At 38.6% G+C, this 19,524-nt stretch overlaps 1 protein-coding gene across 30 annotated transcripts in view; it reads right to left on the bottom strand.

Moving 5' to 3' along the window:
* kcnma1a (potassium large conductance calcium-activated channel, subfamily M, alpha member 1a) overlaps positions 1 to 19,524 on the bottom strand; it is a 302,368-nt gene that overhangs the window by 185,990 nt on the left and 96,854 nt on the right. For all 30 annotated transcript variants that reach the window (XM_057848857.1, XM_057848838.1, XM_057848847.1 and 27 more), the window contains exon 2: positions 10,364 to 10,534. In XM_057848857.1, coding sequence (XP_057704840.1) covers positions 10,364 to 10,534 — 171 coding nt within the window. The remainder of the gene's footprint in view (positions 1 to 10,363; positions 10,535 to 19,524) is intronic.

The following is a 19,524-nucleotide window of genomic DNA, read 5'->3' as shown; positions in this document are numbered from 1 at the left end:
GAACTTTCTGAATTTTTTTGTCAGGAACATTTTGATTTTGGCAGGGATCACCCAAAACAAACACATTAACTGGTGGGATTAGAAACAATAATGTTTATAATGTAAAAGAAAAAGTATTGAATTGAAGAATTGAAACTGAAACTTAAATATTCTAATGAGCTGAATTCGGAAACAACTTTCTCAGTACATATTGGTTCAAGTTGATTACTCATCAATCACATTTTTGCTTCTCTAACAGAGTTTACTGCATTTTTTCAGATAAAAAGACTTTTTTTAAAATGAATTTTGGGTGAGAACCTGAACTGAACAACAGCAATTCTGCTCTTTTCAATGTGAAAAGATGATTTGAGCGTGGTCACTTAATGAATTGAACTTGTGTTTCAAGTGATCACTATTATGAATATTACTAATGTTGCCATTCTCCAGTTCATTCTTGTGGTTTCAGTTCATTCTCATGGTCTCTCATGACGTTTCCCAGAACTTTGCCACCATAATTGTCAATAGTCCAACACTGTCGGACAGCATAATCATGAACATGAAGAATACAAATTCAGCTGGAGCAGATGGTATTTGTAATAAAATTCTGAAAAGCATCTCCAACATTATTATTGCACCTCTTACCCACTGTATCAATCTATCTTTACTCTCTGGAGTGGTGCCTCAAATAGCAAAAATTGCATGAAACACACCAATTTCGAAATCTGGGGATAAAAATGATCCGAGCAATTACCGACCAATATCAATTCTGCCTACCCTTTCCAAGGGATTACAAAGAGTAGTCTTCAACAAACTCAATTACTATCTAGACATCATTGTCCCATCACAGTATGGATTCAGAAAAAAAATACTACATGTATGGGAGTACTTGACTTAACGGAAAAAATCCACGATGCAATTGAGAAAGGTGACTACGGAGTTGGCATTTTTTTGGACCTGTCCAAAGCATTTGACACCATTAAGACCAATATACTAATTAAAAAACTGCAGTATTATGGGATTAGAGGCCTTGCTCTAGTGGTTCCATAGCTATCTATTTGGAAGACATCAGTATGTTAACAATAATTCAGAATAATCATACAAACTCATCAATCATGGAGTCCCTAAGGGCTCCATCTTAGGGCCGCTCCTCTTCATCCTGTACATTAATGACTTTGTTAATTCCACATCTGTTTTTCAAAAAGTAATATTTGCTGACGATACAAATTTATTTTTTCCCATAAAAATCCAACTGCACTTGAGTAAACCATAAATAGTGAATTAGAGAAAATAGACAAATGGTTCAAATGTAATAAAATCTCTCTAGATATCAATAAAACAAATTATATTGTGTTTGGCTCTCATAAAAAACAGGATATCAAACAAATCTGCTTCAACATAAATGGACAAAACATTGAAAGAGTCAGCTCTACAAAATTCCTGGGGGTCCATATTGATGAGTACCTTAATTTTAAATAACATATTGATGAGCTCACAAATAAACAGTCGAAATTTGCTGCTCTGTTTTTTAAACAGGGACATTATATCCCACTCTCTGCACTTCTCATTCTGTACAAATTTTTCTTTGAAACACATTTTTATCGTATACATAGTATTGTAATATAATATGGTGCAACACATTTCCAACTTATCTAGAAAAAAAAAACCTTGGAACACTAGAGAAAAAAGTTATGCATGCCTAAACATGGTCTGAGTTTAATGCTCCAACTCAATTAATTTTTCACCACCACCACCTTCTGAGGCTAAAAGAACTCAACTACTTTCAAAATGCTTGCCTAATGTATCAGGTCATACATCAGCTAAACCGTAAATTAAGTGACCTCATTCCAATCTGTACTCCTCAGCACACATATACTACCAGAAGAAAAAAAAATCACATCACCGGGAAAAACGGAAGGCTAAACTGTACAATCTGTGGAATTGTGTGCAGAGGACCACAGATCTGGAATGAAATTAAAGAAACACTTAAAATGTCAAACTCCAGCTCCAAAAACTAAAAACTCACCTCTTTGCAATGTATGCTTAATATGCAGATTCTTTGAATAACATTACTAAGGTATCTCATAAAAAAAACCGATGTAACCAGAATGTTAAAATTTCCCATAGTTAATTGTACTGTGTGTATGTGTGTGCTGTCTAGTGCTGCAACGATTAATCGATTAACTCGAGTATTCGATTAGAAAAAAATATTCGAATTACATTTTGTTGCCTCGAGTATTCGTTTGATTAAGGTGGCGTTGTAATGTTTTATTTTGAAAGTGTTTACATTTAGTTTATTGATTAGGGTGGATACATTTCCCTCTGGTCTGCCTCATTTCACATGGCTGAATCCAACTGCTCCCTGTTAAGACCAACGTCAGCTGAGTTTTTCTTTGGGCTAATGTTTTTTAATGCATTTGTAATTTAGTTTATATGTATATTTAGCCGTTTTTTGTGGGAATATGAGTCTGAACCATTTGTTAAGAACATTGGGGGGGGGGAAACTTAAACATTTTATAGCATTTAAGCTAGCAGACTTTTGCCATTTAAATTAGCCAATTGTTCTTTTTTTGTACATAGATCTTCATTTATTTATTTTTAATACCGTTTGAGGCTCACCTCAGGTATTTTCATTTTTCATATTCCTTTTCCGATTACTCGATTATTCGAACTGACTAGTTCATCGATTAATCAACTACTAAAATAATCGATAGCTGCAGCCCAAGTGCTGTCCAACTGGGCCCCTACTAAAAGCTTTAAATAGCTTATTCGGAGTGTCCCTTTCACGCATCTTATCAGATGAACTGTTTGTATATGACCATGTTTTTGTGTGTACCTTTATATGATGTGTGAATAAACTGAAACTGAAACAGCTAAAAATTGTGTTCAGACTACGTCTTAACATACATCTCGGCATAGGGTCTCATTCACAAACATTTTGATATGCATCAACACTTATCTCCAGATGGAAATTTAACTAGAAACAGGGAGGACTGTATTGTATTTGCAAGGAATACGGGTAAGGTTCCACTCTTGGTGGCCTCAAGACAGGAACAGTTGCCTTTTCGTTGTACTAAACCCTGATCCACTCTAAAACTCTGAAAATCAGTTAATAAACATTTGAAACTATGGACCGGGGATTCACTGAGGTAAGCGGTGGGTTGTCATTTTCTGCCACTTCCAAACCGGCACAATGGGACTCTAACAGAGTCTTCTCTAACAATAATTACTGAAAACAAATTGTGTTTTTTTTGTTTGTTTGTTTGTTTGTTTTTTAAGATTATTAAGCAAAAATCACACTTGTCATTTATCACCATTAATCATAATTTTTAAACTTTAATGTACAGTATATGTATTTATAATTACAATATATAAATATCTAAATGCGTTCTCAACACGTCCTGAGTGCAGCCCTCTTGTAACTTCATAACTAAGACTGAAGTAAGAATATTCTTTTCTTCTTTCCTTTGGATGGGGTTGGAATCAAGGTGCTTTAATCCATCATGTAAATGTTTTTGCATTCATGTGTGTAAAAGTTGCTGAATCTTGCCCAGTTTCGGCAGACACCCCCTTAAATACAGATGACTTAGCCCCACTTCACAGGAGTTGCTATGGTTACAAACCAGGTTCTGTGTAAATGGATTCTTGTTGTAATCTTGATCTGCAGTAAAACACTAATGGGAGTGTACTAGTCCTACAAACATCGTGAACCACCTACACACCGCGGACACAAAGTGCATACTCACACTATCTAGCAAGTACTGTGTAGTATGTGGACAATTCCGAGCCTTCGCAAATGTATGTACATATTCCACCCACATGAGGAGATACTCATTCACCTACACAGAGTATTCACCAATATATGAGCACGCAGACACTGTACTGCATATCATTACGTCACATATTCAACCTAGGAAAAAAAAACACTAGGCTTAATTATCATACTGAATGAAAATTGCACAAATGACAGACGGGGATATCTCCTTGCATATCCTTTAATGCAACCGCCGTGCCATTCCTCGCCAGCTCGTCCCCCTGTGTCGTCCTTTATGTCGATGCCTCTGTGTGGCTCGCTCACATGCATTTATGCATAGCGGCTGGATGGAGCTGGAGCTCTGAGGCAGAGTATGAGATGAAAGTGTGAGACCATGGCAGTGGATGAAAGAGAGACTCATTTTGTAAATTGACAGCTCCCTATAGGATTCTTCATATTCTGCTGTGAACCCCTATGCCACTTCATCCCTCTACTTTCCTCGCTACCCTCACCAAGTATGAAGCCGACTGTCATATAATGGAAAACTTAAAAGTGACAGCTCCCTGAAGTTAATTCAGATTATTCTCAGTTACTACTGATCAGAATTGGCTAATGAAGACAAAATTATAATCAAATAAGAGCGCAATTTGATTTACAATAATGTGACTGGAGTAAAAGTAAAAAGCAATATATAAAGAGTGTCCTAAAAATGCATTCACCCTTTAGCAGGTGATCACATACAGTGGGGCAAATACGTATTTAGTCAACCACCAATTGTGCAAGTTCTCCTACTTGAAAAGATTAGAGAGGCCTGTAATTGTCAACATGGGTAAACCTCAACCATGAGAGACAGAATGTGGAAAGAAAAACAGAAAATCACATTGTTTGATTTTTAAAGAATTTATTTCCAAATTAGAGTGGAAAATAGGTATTTGGTCACCTACCAATAAGCAAGATTTCTGGCTGTCAAAGAGGTCTAACTTCTTCTAACGAGGTCTAACGAGGCTCCACTTGTTACCTGTATTAATGGCACCTGTTTCGGTATAAATTATCGGTATAAAAGACACATCTCCACAATCTCAGTCAGTCACACTACAAACTCCACTATGGCCAAAGAGCTGTCGAAGGACACCAGAGACAAAATTGTAGACCTGCACCAGGCTGGGAAGACTGAATCTGCAATAGGTAAAACGCTTGGTGTAAAGAAATCAACCGTGGGAGCAATTATTAGAAAATGGAAGACATATAAGACCACTGATAGTCTCCCTCGATCTGGGGCTCCATGCAAGATCTCACCCTGTGGCGTCAAATTGATAACAAGAATGATGAGCAAAAATCCCAGAACCACATGGGGGGACCTTGTGAATGATCTACAGAGAGCTGGGACCACAGTAACAAAGGCTACTATCAGTAACACAATGCGCCGCCAGGGAGTCAAATCCTGCACTGCCAGACATGTCCCCCTGTTGAAGAAAGTACACGTCCAGGCCCGTCTGCGGTTCGCTAGAGAGCATTTGGATGATCCAGAAGAGGACTGGGAGAATGTGTTATGGTCAGATGAAACCAAAATAGAACTTTTTGGTAGAAACACAGGTCCTCGTGTTTGGAGGAGAAAGAATACTGAATTGCATCCGAAGAACACCATACCCACTGTGAAGCATGGGGGTGGAAACATCATGCTTTGGAGCTGTTTTTCTGCAAAGGAACCAGGACGACTGATCTGTGTAAAGGAAAGAATAAATGGGGCCATGTATCGAGAGATTTTGAGTGAAAATCTCCTTCCATCAGCAAGGGCATTGAAGATGAGACGTGGCTGGGTCTTTCAGCATGACAATGATCCCAAACACACAGCCAGGGCAACAAAGGAGTGGCTTCGTAAGAAGCATTTCAAGGTCCTGGAGTGGCCTAGTCAGTCTCCAGATCTCAACCCCATAGAAAATCTGTGGAGGTAGTTGAAAGTCTGTGTTGCCCAACAACAGCCCCAAAATATCACTGCTCTAGAGGAGATCTGCATGGAGGAATAGGCCAAAATACCAGCAACAGTGTGTGAAAAGCTTGTGAAGAGTTACAGAAAACGTTCGGCTTTCGTTATTGCCAACAAAGGGTACATAACAAAGTATTGAGATGAACTTTTGGTATTGACCAAATACTTATTTTCCACCATGATTTGCAAATAAAGTCTTTAAAAATCAAACTGGTCCTAGGACAACTCAAGCTACCAACTGCATTACAGCTGCCCATGGGATTCCAGTCCCTTGATCCCCAATGTTCCCAGTTTTAAAATGTTCTTGCACAAAGGGCAATGTGCTTCATATGAGTTTCCCTCCACCGGCTTCAATCATGTGCTGAATTGTACATTTTCAAGCCACAATTCATTAAGTTTGCACTTAACCATGTATGTAACTACTGTAAATCAATTCTAATGAGTTTTCTCCGCTATGACTATGCGAACTAAGCTGTCAACAGGCAACTGCGTGAGCATAGCAAGACCTGCTTGTGTTCAATAAATTCGCACCTGGCAGCACCGGTAGTTCCGCTTCGTAGTTTTGGATAGCGTCCTCAAAAATCGAAACATTTAAAAGAATTTAAGACATTTTATAATATTTTGGGAAATTTTAGACATTTTAAGGCCTTAAATTCAAATTATTGGATCTAAGAAATTTTAGACATTTTAAGACCCAGCGAATACCCTGGCATACTGTACTTTGTGGAATACTTTTTCTCCCGGCTCCTTTTGAACACGCACAACCCTTTCTACAACAAGAAACAGTGCTCCGACAGATCTGATTTAGTCATTATAACTGCAATCAGCATCCAATCAACTGTGTTCACAGGCCAAAGTTTGTTTTCATGTTCAGAGTTTTTGTTGGCTAAAGTGTTCATTTAAAAAAAAAAAAAAAAAAAAATGATAGAAAAATATTTTTTAGCCAGACGATGACAGCGCATGAGAGACTACCTCGTTCATAACTGTTCGTTTTGATGGCTTGCAAGGTAACCATGGATTTATCACTGAAAATTCAGCTTTTTTTCCTAATGTATTGAGTAGGAAAACACCCCTGAGGAATTGCTCCAATGTGAATCGTCCCTATTTCCTTTACTTGAGGCAATTTCTCTCAGACAGCAAACTATAGTAGTTGTAACTGAATCAACAGCCCCTTTGCTGGTTGCAGATAATGATTTATAGTTTTGCCTGATTTGCTACAATAATTGCTGCCGAGTGACCACATACATTCTTAATCACTCATTACACATACAATAACAAGCAACTATTCATGTTTCATTGCATATTTGAAATATAGTTAAACAGATTAATTAATTTTCGGACTATAGGCCGCTATTTTTTCCCCTCATTTTGAATCATGCGGCATATAGTCCAGTGCGGCTTATTTGTTGATTTATTTGGGTAATAGGTATTTGACAAAGGCGTCGTAAAACTGTCATAAGACCGTCAAAATTATCACATGACACCCTTATAGGCAATAATGACTGCTTAAGATAGATGTCTTTAAGTGTCATCCGGCAAATTTTGTCACTTACTACATTTATGTCCTTCTGTCATCCGGCAAATTTTGTCACTTACTACTTTTATGTCCAACTCGGATCTTTTACATCCATTCAAAAGTGAGATAATTTCGGTTAACATATTTTGGTGTAAATATTAGAGGTGGGAACCTCTTGATACCTCACGATATGATACCTTATAAAAAGCTCACGCCATTATCGATACATTGCTCAGGAAATCATTCTACAAAACAACTAATGAAAAAAAAAAAAAACAAGCTATCTTCACCCGTCTGCTGTAAGTTTATCTCTAGTAGACATCCAATCCATTTGAAGTGGTAGGGTGGCAGCAAATGAACCGATCCCACTTCAAACGGGCCCCTCCCACTTCTATAGCCGTCAGTGGCAGCCAATGCCAGGAAACGAAGTGATTTGGGGCTAGGAAGTGACCCATAAAATGCCCCAAAATCAACAAGTAATGATCTGAAATGGCCCAAATATACCTCCTGGGTTCCTGTTCTGTAACCCAAAATCAACAGAAAGTGACCAGGAAATGAAATAGCAGTGACTCAAACTCAACAGCAAGTGACCTGCAAATGCCCTAAAATGAACAGGAAGTGACCTGTAAACCCCTCGAAAATCGGAGCGAGTGACTGTGAATGCTCTTGTTACGAATAAAGGGACGTTCTTTTAAACACTGACACCTTTTTAAAACGATATCTCGATTCTTGGTATGACCGTATCAATAACCTTGTAGGATGCAAAGTATCGCAATATATCACCATTCTGATATTTCGTCACATTCCGAGTAAATATCCCATAGTACAATGAGAACCGCTGATGCTTATAGTTCGGTGTGGCTTATCTATGAGCAAATGCCGTTTTCTTGTCAAATTTGGTGGTGGCTTATAGTCAATTGCGCCTTATAGTCTGAAAATTACAGTATTAGTAGACCGATGTGTGTGCTATGACAGTATGCTTCAGGTCAGGCAATCATTGGGACTGTACCATTAAACCATGAAATACAGGATCCTATGTACTATTTTTACAGGATGGCACATGACTCAGACTCAGAGCAATGACTTTATTAAGTGTAGCAAGGAAAAATCTTTCCTCACAATGGGGATCTTGTAGCCTATCAAGCAAGATGGTACTTCCTGACAAGGGCGATCGTCCAATCCGAAGCCAACCAGAAGATTAATGACAAATTGTGTTTGGCTATTAACGTGCACGACGTGGCACCATGTAGCACCCACACAGCAAGCGCTTCCCTGGGTTTGCCGCGACAATGTTGCTTTTGGGGTGACAGGTAGGTCTCAGTTGCCATGGTGTGGTAATCAATCAGATTGTGGGCCATTTTTTTCATCCAATTTGTCATGGGCGCTGATTCGCCATGGGCGCAACTCTCTCTGCCCCGTGGAGGATCTTTAATTAGCCAATTAAAGACCAGCAAGAAGTCCCATGTAAGCCAAATACTCAACACCTATCTACACATACAATACGAAATGGCTTAATCAATTAATTATTTGAAAGCGGGATTCATTGTATGAGTTTCTGAGCTCAAGGATTCAATTCCGGGCTCCGGGCTCCGGCCTTCCTGTGTGGAGTTTGCATGTTCTCCCCATGCCCACATGCATGATAGGCTGATTGAACACTTTAAATTGTCCCTTCGTATTTGTGTTTGCATTATTGGTTGACTCCTTGTGCCCTGCGATTGGTTGGCAACCAATTAAGGATGTACCGCACCTACTACCCATAGTTAGCTGGGATAGGTTCCGGCAACCCCACGACCCTCGTGAGAGTAAGCGGAATGGAAAATGAATGAATGAATACACACTGAATGACTCTCGTGGAATTACATTTTTAAATATCGCGGAAAACACAGACAAGGCGGAAAAAGCCGTTTCTGCTCTTGCACCCCTCTTTAAAATAAACTGCTGTATTTTGAGCCAAAAGAACTGTTGTGTTTGATAGAATAATGTCTATATGCTGCCATAGCAGATTCATGGCGCAATAAGCCCCCGAACTATTTTTAATTTGTCCGTTTTACCCTGGAAACCCCCGTTTACAGACATCGTGCAACCGCTTTTGTTGCAACCTAGCCATAAAAAGAAGGTAAGTAATCGTATTTATTATTCGAAACGTCTATCATTTTTAGCTTAAAATAATTAATTGATGTCTAATCTTTAGTCATTGTCATTGTCAAAAAGTCACGGATATCTTCCTCATAACTATTGCTTGATTGTAATTTTTCCTTACTGTCGCACTTTTCCCAATATTTTAGATGATAAATAATCGATCCGAACAAACAAAAAAAATGTTTAAGGGTAAATATATGAAAATGAAAATCTCGATTACTCCTTGATGTCTGCGATTTCTGCATCGCGACCCTTGTTATATTAACATGTTTCACCCATAAAATCCCCCGAAAAATCCAGCTGTGTCTTGACACTCGGTGATACATGCTACATGGAGTTTTTGGATCGAAAAGAGGTAGGTACGCGATAATATCTCGTTAAAATTAAAATCAAAATCATGGTGTCCTTATTTATGCTCTCGCGTGCTCTCACCTCCAATTAGGGTTTTGCTGTTTATTGTTTTTTTTAAATGCCCTCCTGTTCAAAATGTTTCTTTCCCCAGAAAAATGAGATTTTAAGCTTTCCAATGATGTATCACACATACATATAGGACAATTTTGAAATTTGGCCAAATTGGTGGTCTCAGAGCGGAACTTCAAGTCACCTGAGTGTTTTCCGCCATATGTGAATTTTTTGGCTCCCTCAGTCAAAAGATTCTCGACCCCTCCTATTAGGAGTAGTGAGGCAGTGAAATAGTGTGTTATCACCTCGGTCGGACAGTACACTTGAAGTATATTCACAGTGATTGGGCAGTGTAACACAAAAATATTTTTGTGCCATGTAAAATATTGAGCGAAGTAAATCTCGGCCAGACAGTGACAGTGGTTTCTCAGTGAGAAACCAAGTCAGGTGGGATTTTCCCACAGTGAAAAGACCAAAATGCTGCACTTGACTTGAAGTAGGCTTGCCAATTCAAAACACACTGCTCCTAAATTTGAACCTCAAGTTTTTCAGATGTCTTCCTATTTAAATGGGGATAAAAAAATGAACCTACCAGAACTCTGCCAGTCAGGGTCTGGGCAGAGATCATGACGCCAGCCCAGTCTTTGACCGAAGTCATCCATCCCACCTCACTGGCCGGGACCTCCTCTGTCTTCTCATCAGGACCCTTTAGTGCCCTGTCTGGTGCCTGGTTGTTGGCAGGGTTGTTGACTTTCTGAGCTTCCTGTAAAATAAAATAATTGGAGTCAGACAAGGATAAAGTTGTCCGATAATGACTTTTTAATTGATAACCGATATCCCGATGTCCAATTTCAAAATCCGACAAAGATGTCAAAACGATACCAATATATTCAGTTTTGGACTTAACATATTATTGCTAATTGTATTGTGATGCTCTAATGGATGGTTTAATAATGATGAGGTGATAAAGAATTACAAATACAGGTATGCAATCAAAGGACACATGGTTTAAAATGAAAAAAAAAAAAAAACATTTCACTAAAACTTTAATTTTTTTTTTTTCCAACTTCCTGAGATTGGGAATGGCAATATTGTCGAGGTGGTGTTTGAGGGACTTAATTCAGTTTAGGTAAATCAAACTATTTTCATTAATTGGACATTTACAATGAAGTTTTCCGTGTAAATGTATTTCAATAACAATACGATACTACAGTAATAGCAATAAACAAGAAAATATGCTGTTGCAAACAAATTGCATTACTCCAATGCTCGCTTTCAGCTTCAAACTTGAACGTTATCATCACGTTCGTGTACTTTCCCGACTTTTTGAGGTGGACCAGAACCTTCCTTCATGACTCAACACAGGCAATTATTTCCTCATTCATTATCACCAACCAGCACTCCTAGTTGACGGATCTCCTTCACTACGACGGAGAACTTCAATGTAAGAGGACAAGTCAATGGAATGATAATTCCCAAGATGCATTTTGCTGGGCTTTTGCACAGATTTTTCATTATATATTTTTTGTTACTTTTCTTAGTGATTATTTCTCTCTGATGATGCAGCAGCTATGAGTTTATAATAATTTTTGTTTTACTCTTCATTTTTATTTGAGCACCATGAGTGATAGGGGTCTTTACCTCAGTGAACAAATTTAAAGCATCTTACGCCTCTTTCTGACTTATATCCCTGTAAATTCCCGTGTAAATTGCTTTCACACATGGAGAGATATCTCGGGAATAACGCGGGTTGGACACTTTCACGGAGGTTTTCTGTTTTGCCGACTCGGCACTCTCTGTGCGAGGATTTTATAACCAGGACATTACGTCATTTTTGGTCGGCATCGGCAACAAAATAAACCACACATTTCCAAAGATGGACGATGGACTCTTTTCCTCGGCTTTAAGATCCGGTAGCAATTTAATTTTGTTGTGTTTTCAGTTTAATTCTGCTATTTCCAGTTTGCCATGTTGATAATTACGAAATTTGTTTACCACTTTTTGTCTTACTGCGAAGAAAGAGGAAATGACAAACGGCCCGCCATGATATTTACGTCATCAACCATTGTGCTGCGACTCAGGAATTTGACACCTTATTTCACACATACCGCGTCCCAGGAAAGTCCCGGACTCGGTAAATGTCCGCGTCATCCCCCTGTCAGTCGACCCGGGAAATTGCTTTCACACATAAGCGTTACCCGTTTAAATCCCGGGATTTTAACGGTGTTTAGGTATTTGTGAAAGGGGCTTTCATTTAGAAACATTTAGAGGGCACTTTGGGCACAGCTATTGTACTAAACTGTGATCAGCCCTTGCTCAAATGCTGCAGGCTTAAACATTAACTCATAACCCAGCATGCATACTGGCGCAAAACTGATTATGATATTTTCCAATATTAAGGATCAGGCGAGAAAATGAAAGTTGTACACAGGTTAACTAAAATTAACAATAGATAAATACATTCCAAAATGTATTCTTGATATTGACAACATACTGTGCATGTTTCTACAGTAAGAACAAGTCAGGTAGCATCATAAAAAAACATTACCATAGATGCTCCTGCTCTACAAACTTCATGAAAAAGCTTCAGTTAGTAAGTCCACATTCATGATTAGCTAAATACCTCTTTGGGGGGGGGGAAGTGCAATCACGCCACAATGGCATCCATCTGCTATATGCGGCACACGTGTATGCGTGTTTGAATGTGTGTATGTTAGATAATGACAGAATGATATATAGTTGCGCTTTTCATTCCGCACATATGCTTCTTTAAGTTAATTGCTCCTTGGGGTGAGTGTCGTGCAGGCCATTCAGTGCTAATTCGTGCGTTCGGGACAGGGGGAAGGGCTGTCACGTTGCTGCATTGCTTTAACCGTTCGACTGATTCAAAATATCCTTAAAAGTGGTGCATCTTTTGAGCATTCTTGGATATAAGCATAATAAGGTTCAGTCTTGTAGATGATGGCACACTCTGATCTCATTCAACCACATCATTCCACTGTAGCTACACAGTTCATAGTGAAGGAAAAGTAAAATTAAGATGTTCAGTCAGTAAACCTTCGGTATTTCTGGAGTTCTGTAAGGAGTATTCATTTTTTGACTTTTTACTCTCAAGCTGTTTAAAAGCAGCAGGGATTCTTCAGATGGGCTGACATGGTAGTCACGTTGTGGTTATATTGATGATACTGTCACATTTTTGTCAATGACCATCATCGTAATGCAAAGTGGTTTAACCCAGCAAGACATACAGTATGTATAATGCTGCTCAGAGCATGTCCACTTGTCATGCTCGTGGCCTTTCGTTTTTTCTTCCCACAAATGACTGCTTGCAATGGCACTTTGCTTTTTCATCTGCAGAATATTCATCTGCACAATCTAGGTAGAGGCTTTAAAAAGCAGCTAAAGACTTTCTTTTGAAAACAGGCATTACAAAGCCAATATGCTTACATAATGATAATAATGTCTTGGCTTTATATGTACCACTTTTTATGATGGTTTACATGGCAATATACTTTCACGCTGGACATGATGGTGATAAGCCACTACTGTAGTCACTGCTGCCCTGAGGCATCAAATATGTGCCCTTCCGACCATTTGTTCTCACACAGACAAGTAAGGTAAAGTATGTTGCCCAAGGACACAACGAAGACGTGCACAGGTGGGAGCTGGAATCAAACACCCGATCTTGGATGACCTGCTGAACCACCTGCGTCACCGTTTGCTTTAACTTGACATTATAATTTTGTTGGGCGAAGCGCTCTGTGACTTCTGTCAACAAAAAGTGCTATACAAAAAATATTTACTTTAAAGTTCCTGTGACACAAAAAAGCATGTTTATTTCCTATTACTTGAGGTATTTTATGCTCCTGAAAAAAATTGACTGCTTGGGTGTGTGTGGAAGCGATCAATATACTTATTCAATTTTTTTCAATCCCCTGCCACGAAAATGAGTGACTTCCGGACAGAGACTGGATTGTGGAACAAGGCGAACGTAACATCAGCGGTAGAGATTATCTTCACAATAAAGCCAGTACTATCGTATGCAAAATGACTGCGGATTCAGCAGAACAACGAGCCGAAACTTGCTCGCCGCCAGGGGCTGGCTGATCGGTGAAGACAATCACCCCCGCCACCGTGTGTGACATGAGTCGGGGTAGTTTTGTGTGATTTTTTGTTTTAGAAAGACAAGAAAGAGACTTGGAAGAGGCGCTCGGTTTGGGTTAGCACGTAGCCTAGCTCTCACGCATCTTGTTTTGTTTACGCTCTTTCCTCTGTCTCCGAAGCCGGGGCAGGGAAATGACAAAATCCACACTAACTCCGGTGGCATAAAATACCATTCGGGAGGTTTAAAAAGTCGGCAATTTTAACCATTATGCAGTAATTTAGCCCTGAAGTACAGAATAATATTAATATTTCATATTCCATTTAGCACAAGACTGTTATTTGTCACGACCATACAATCTACTTAGCAATTGGGTAAAGAAATACATAAATATCCGGTAAAAATGTTGGAGTAGAGAGATTCAAACAATGATGACATTTTGCTACGCTCTGTCGCATTTTCCTCGTTCTGAATCTTCCCCCTCAATGGGCTGAATTCTAAATCAGCTGAAATCGTTCTTCTGCCAACGTCATCACCCAGATGGAGGCGCCAGAGCGCTATAATGACAGGCGTGGCTAAACGCCAGATAAAAGACTTTTTGATTGTTATATATATCGTCTCAAAATATGATTTTAATTCACATAATAATGTTATTTAAGTTTTTTTTATGGTGTTACTGGCACTTTAAGTACTTATTATTTTCCACTCTTGAGTGCACATTGCTTTGCCTTGTTAGTAAATGAGAATGAGCTAGTTTTACAGAAGAAGAATATTACAAAACATAGCCTAGGACTATGTGAAATACCAGCAATTGGAACTGTGGTTGTCAGAAAATCTGAAATTGCACACTATTAACAACGTTTAACTTCTTTCTAGCTTAAAAAAAAATAGCACTTGACTTTGTTATCCAACATGTAAAAAAAATAGTGTTTAATCCTCATCATTACCGGTAATTTACTTCTTTTTTTTTTTCGTACAAAAGTTAATTCATGCTTAATAAAATGTTACTCTACAAAATCTCTTTAGCATATACTTGACAATAGTTTCCTGAGGAAATGCATTGATTCTAGAATTCATTATTTGTATTTCCATTAATTATTTCTCAATGGGATTATTTTGTTTATTTCATTGTTTTATTTTTTTTATTTTTTTTAAATTTTTTTTTACTTTTGAGGTTTAAATAACTAGGAGTCAAAGAGACCAAGCAACCGAAAGGACCATTTTGCACCTCTTTGACCACAAAGACCAAGCCAGACATACAGCACGTGACTACTTGTGCATGACTAAAGAGCACTACTATTACAGATGAGCCCGGGAGGTTGCTCTGTCCATTTCAAGAGGATTGTCTCATCAAATTGGATTACATTTCATAATGATAAGGCATGGACACAGCTGCCATTTTCCTAATTTGATTCCGACCCCCAGAACAATGCCAATAAACTAGCCCTAAAACAGCCAGACTTAGTCATTAGATCATTATCTGCTCTTACCATGGGGCCTTCATCTTTAAAACGCCAGAAGCTAATTTGCTTATTTATGCTTTATTTAGTTATTTGTGTTAGAGGACTCATAGCCTCAAAGTGTTATGCATGCATGCAATCAAACACATTTAGTCCAAAATGTCTAATGACTGATGGAGCAAGGATCCATCATTTAGAATCTCGTACTAAGTGGGTCTAGTTTCAGTATCTTTAACTAGAAAATAGAAATAGACATAACTAAGATGAAGAATTAATTATATATAGTAGTTGCATGGTTTGTTTGCTACTAGATTCTATCCCCCTCAGTAATGTACCCTGATTTCTGAAACATGATATTAAGTTTACTGTATGTTAAAATCAGTGTTGACACCTTAGTTTAAAAAAAGTAATTAGTTACATTACTCACTACTTCTTCCAAAAGTAACTGAGTTAGTAACTGAATTACTCTATAGTAAAAGTAACTAGTTACCAGGGAAAGTAACTATTTCCGTTACTTTAAAAATAACTTGTTGTATGTCAAAGAATTTGAAATTTTCTGAGCAGTATTCGAGTCAGTGGAATAGAGAAGAACAGACAGGTAGTTAACTTGTTAGGTGCTTCAGCAGATTTGAATTGCTTACCACAGATGTTGACAAAAGCTTTGCCCCGGGACATAAATTACACATTACATGCAGGTTCTTTCCTTTAATTTTGACAAACTTGAAATAGTGTCTTTATCTCCACCTCTTAAAGGACAATTTTTCTTCTGAATGCGCTGCCATCCCAACCCTGTGCATCTGTTTTGCGTGTGTGTTTGCCACACGTGCTGTTTCGGTTTGCTTGTGAAATCACCTGCTCTGATTGGCTTTCCACAACACATGACTCTAAACCTCAGCCAATCACAATCACTTCCATCGCATCTCTCGAGGGGCCGCATTCAGGCAGGCTCGTTTCCCGACAATTCACGTCACCTTCAAAGCGTCTGCCGTCCTCAAGATGGAAGCAGAATTATTGCTGGCTGACAGTGGGAGATGGGAATGAGGCTAGCATCAGGTGTAGCAAACACAGAAACATTACCAAACTTTGGAAAGCATTATCTAATTGAATGAGCAGAGACAAACAGCTTGGAGTCAGAAGTACGTGCGCTATTCTCGAACCTAAACGCACTCCAAGTCTTTCAGTCAGAGAGTCGACTCGACACACCTGGTAGTTTCTTCAATTTATTCAGAGTAAGTAACGCACCGCTTTTGACTGTCAGTAACGGTAATTAGTTAGATTACCCCGTTACTGAAAAAATAACGCCGTTACGTAACGGCGTTATTTATAACGGCGTTACTCCCAACACTGGTTATAATTAGATAATAATTATTCTGTAGCAATGGTGGCCCAGGCTCAACAAGTTCACACTTATTTTACAAGCAACAATGACGTTTTCCAAGTAGACCAATTAAATGTGTACTCGCATGTCGCCAAAGCACATTCAATCATTTCACTTTTTGTTTTTACATTCAAGAAGTCACAGAGCAACCAGCAAACGTGTCGCCGGTCACATGATGGAACACTCCAAAAGTGTGTGCTCGCATCTAAGGTTTCACTCCGATTGGCCGTGAGCCTGCTCCAAAGCACGCTAAACATGTAGCAATGTTGGTGCTGCATTAATTTCTTTCGTCTCACAGAACAGAGTAGCTTTCAACCAGATCATTAAAAAGATAAATTAAAACAACACTTTATTGCAACTGTTGTACAAACTGAGAGTTAAAGGACAAAGAGAAGAGATAAATAACTTTCAAGTGGAAGATGGTTGCTCAAAAAAAAATAAAAAATCAAAACATATCTCTGATATGATATCTACGATACGGAGACAATAATTTTTAAACACAGAAAAAAAAGGCACCACTTCCGAGTGTAGTCATTGTGTCACAAATGTTACATTAGTCACGGCATGCATGTACAGCACATAAAAGCTGATACACTTAAAACAAGTCAAAAGTATCTAAATAAATAGGCACATACTCTTTACAGTTTCTACATGTGCAATCGGTTTCTGGTGTTCTTCTACTTTTTAATGGAAATAAAAGGAGACTGGAGTTGTATCTGTTTTCGACAACTCTTCAGAGGGAGTTTGCTAAGCTGCATAAAGTAACCTCCGAAATATGGACAGTTACACTTTGTCTCAGGAGCTAAGCGAGGGAAGATATGAGCTCTGAGCGGAGAGTGGACGGCATGCGAATGTGTTGGAGGCGAGCTGCAAGACAAACTAGTCAGGGAAACTGAGTAACCGACGCTAACGCACACTAAGAGCAACTACGTCTAAGCTAAGCTGGGTGCTGTACAAGAACCGTGAATAAGAGGCTGTGTACGTGCTACAACGTAGTTAAGGCTCATGAATGGGTAACAGATTTATCAAAATAAAAATTAAAAACATTTCACGGATAAAGAACCATGTAATGGGCATGCAAAATAACCATTTCATAAACAGATACGTAAGTTGGTGACAACAAAGCTGGGTGATTGTTTAAAACCAATTTTACAGTCCAAGTAAAACCAAAGTTCTTAAAGGGAGCCTCAGACTTAAAGACTTGTAGGCTATAATAAGCCACAATTGTTCTCTTTTACTAAAATATGGTATTAGAAACACATAAAATATTGCCTTTGATTCCATGTTTTATGGACGCTCGGGGTGATGACGTTGGATTGTCACTGTCACTTGATGAATACTACTGGGTTACTGCGATTCCTTCTACGTGGCGAGACGTCCAAAAAGCGGCAAGTACGTACTATTTTTATTGAGTCTTTCTTTTATTACCTTTTCATTGCCTCAAAATTATTTTTTGCATGTGTTTCACTCCCACACTTTTAAGCGTAGTGTTTACTTGTGGTAGCTTTAAAGCAGATTCTTGATCTTTGACCACATTTGTCTTTTAGCATACTTAAACCACCCTTATTTTATATTACTACATTTAGGTATTTTCTTAAGTCAGCCTTAGTATGTTCTGTCTGTATCAGGGGTCGCGTTAACCGAATATTTTCCGTCGTTGACCGGTTTTTTAAAACGGTGACGGAAAAAACTGAAGCCCAGCCGTCATTTTGACAGGTTGCAATTCACACCCCAGACCACAGGGTGGCGAATCAGCATATTAATTAGCTATTGTCTCTCTTGATGCGTGACGTCGTTGGCCTTACTCGGAAAAATGTCAAGGCAACTGAGTGTCCGAAGTTTCTTCAAAAAGCCCCAAAACGACGATGGTGTTGATAAAAGAGGTGAAAAAAGAGGGACTGATGCACTGGAGGATGAAGGATGACAACGAATCAAGTGAATCGCTGGTTCACTCCTCACTGCGGCGAGCAGTTGAAACACCGCCAATTACCAGGAAGGGCAGAATTGGTAACATGGTGAAAGCGGCATAAAGCCAAAAAAGCGGACCAGACTAGCCAGAGCCTGAAATTATTTCAAGGAAAATATGGAGGGTGCCAACACTGTGTGTACTCTTTTTGCTAAGCTAAGCTCGCATACCACGATAGCACGTCGGCTATGGACGAACACTTGACGCGCCGTCACCCAGGTGTATTTCGGAAGACAACAGAAAACAAAAAGCTAGCGGATTGTAAGTCCATACAACTTTCTAACGATTTAAAAAAAAAAAAAAAAAAGATGCCTTTATGTGTGTCGTATCAACGTGCATTTTTATTTAATAATAATAATGATAATTAAAAAATATATATATAATGGAATTATATAATATTTTTATTATTATTAAATGTATTAGGGTCATGGACCCACTTGGGGGGGGGGTGTATATATATATCCTGTATATACATAATATAATAAAAATATAAATGGAAACACAGCACTGGGCTGCTTACTGTAATCCATGACTGCACTAATGTTAGGTACTTTATATTATAAAATATTAGTGTATTATTGTGTATATACATAAAGTGACTGCATCAAGATATAGTCATTTTAAAAATTTAAGTGACTGGTAAAAATAGATTATGACCGGATTTTTATGACCCTGTCAGTCAAAATGACAGACAACGAAAAAGTCTAGCGCAACCTCTGGTCTGTATGCATCGAAACAAAACAAGCTGAAAGCACACAGTAGTACTTTGGGTGTCATGTTCACCTCTTGTAGGTAGGTACGTATCGCCGGTGTAGCACATTTTGGCAGAACACCGTTTTTTTTTTTC

The sequence above is a fragment of the Corythoichthys intestinalis genome, chromosome 10 (assembly GCF_030265065.1).
Source record: "Corythoichthys intestinalis isolate RoL2023-P3 chromosome 10, ASM3026506v1, whole genome shotgun sequence".
Taxonomy (NCBI): Eukaryota; Metazoa; Chordata; class Actinopteri; order Syngnathiformes; family Syngnathidae; genus Corythoichthys; species Corythoichthys intestinalis.
The sequence above is the reverse complement of the archived record's forward strand: the minus strand, read 5'-3'. Positions and strand labels throughout refer to the sequence as shown.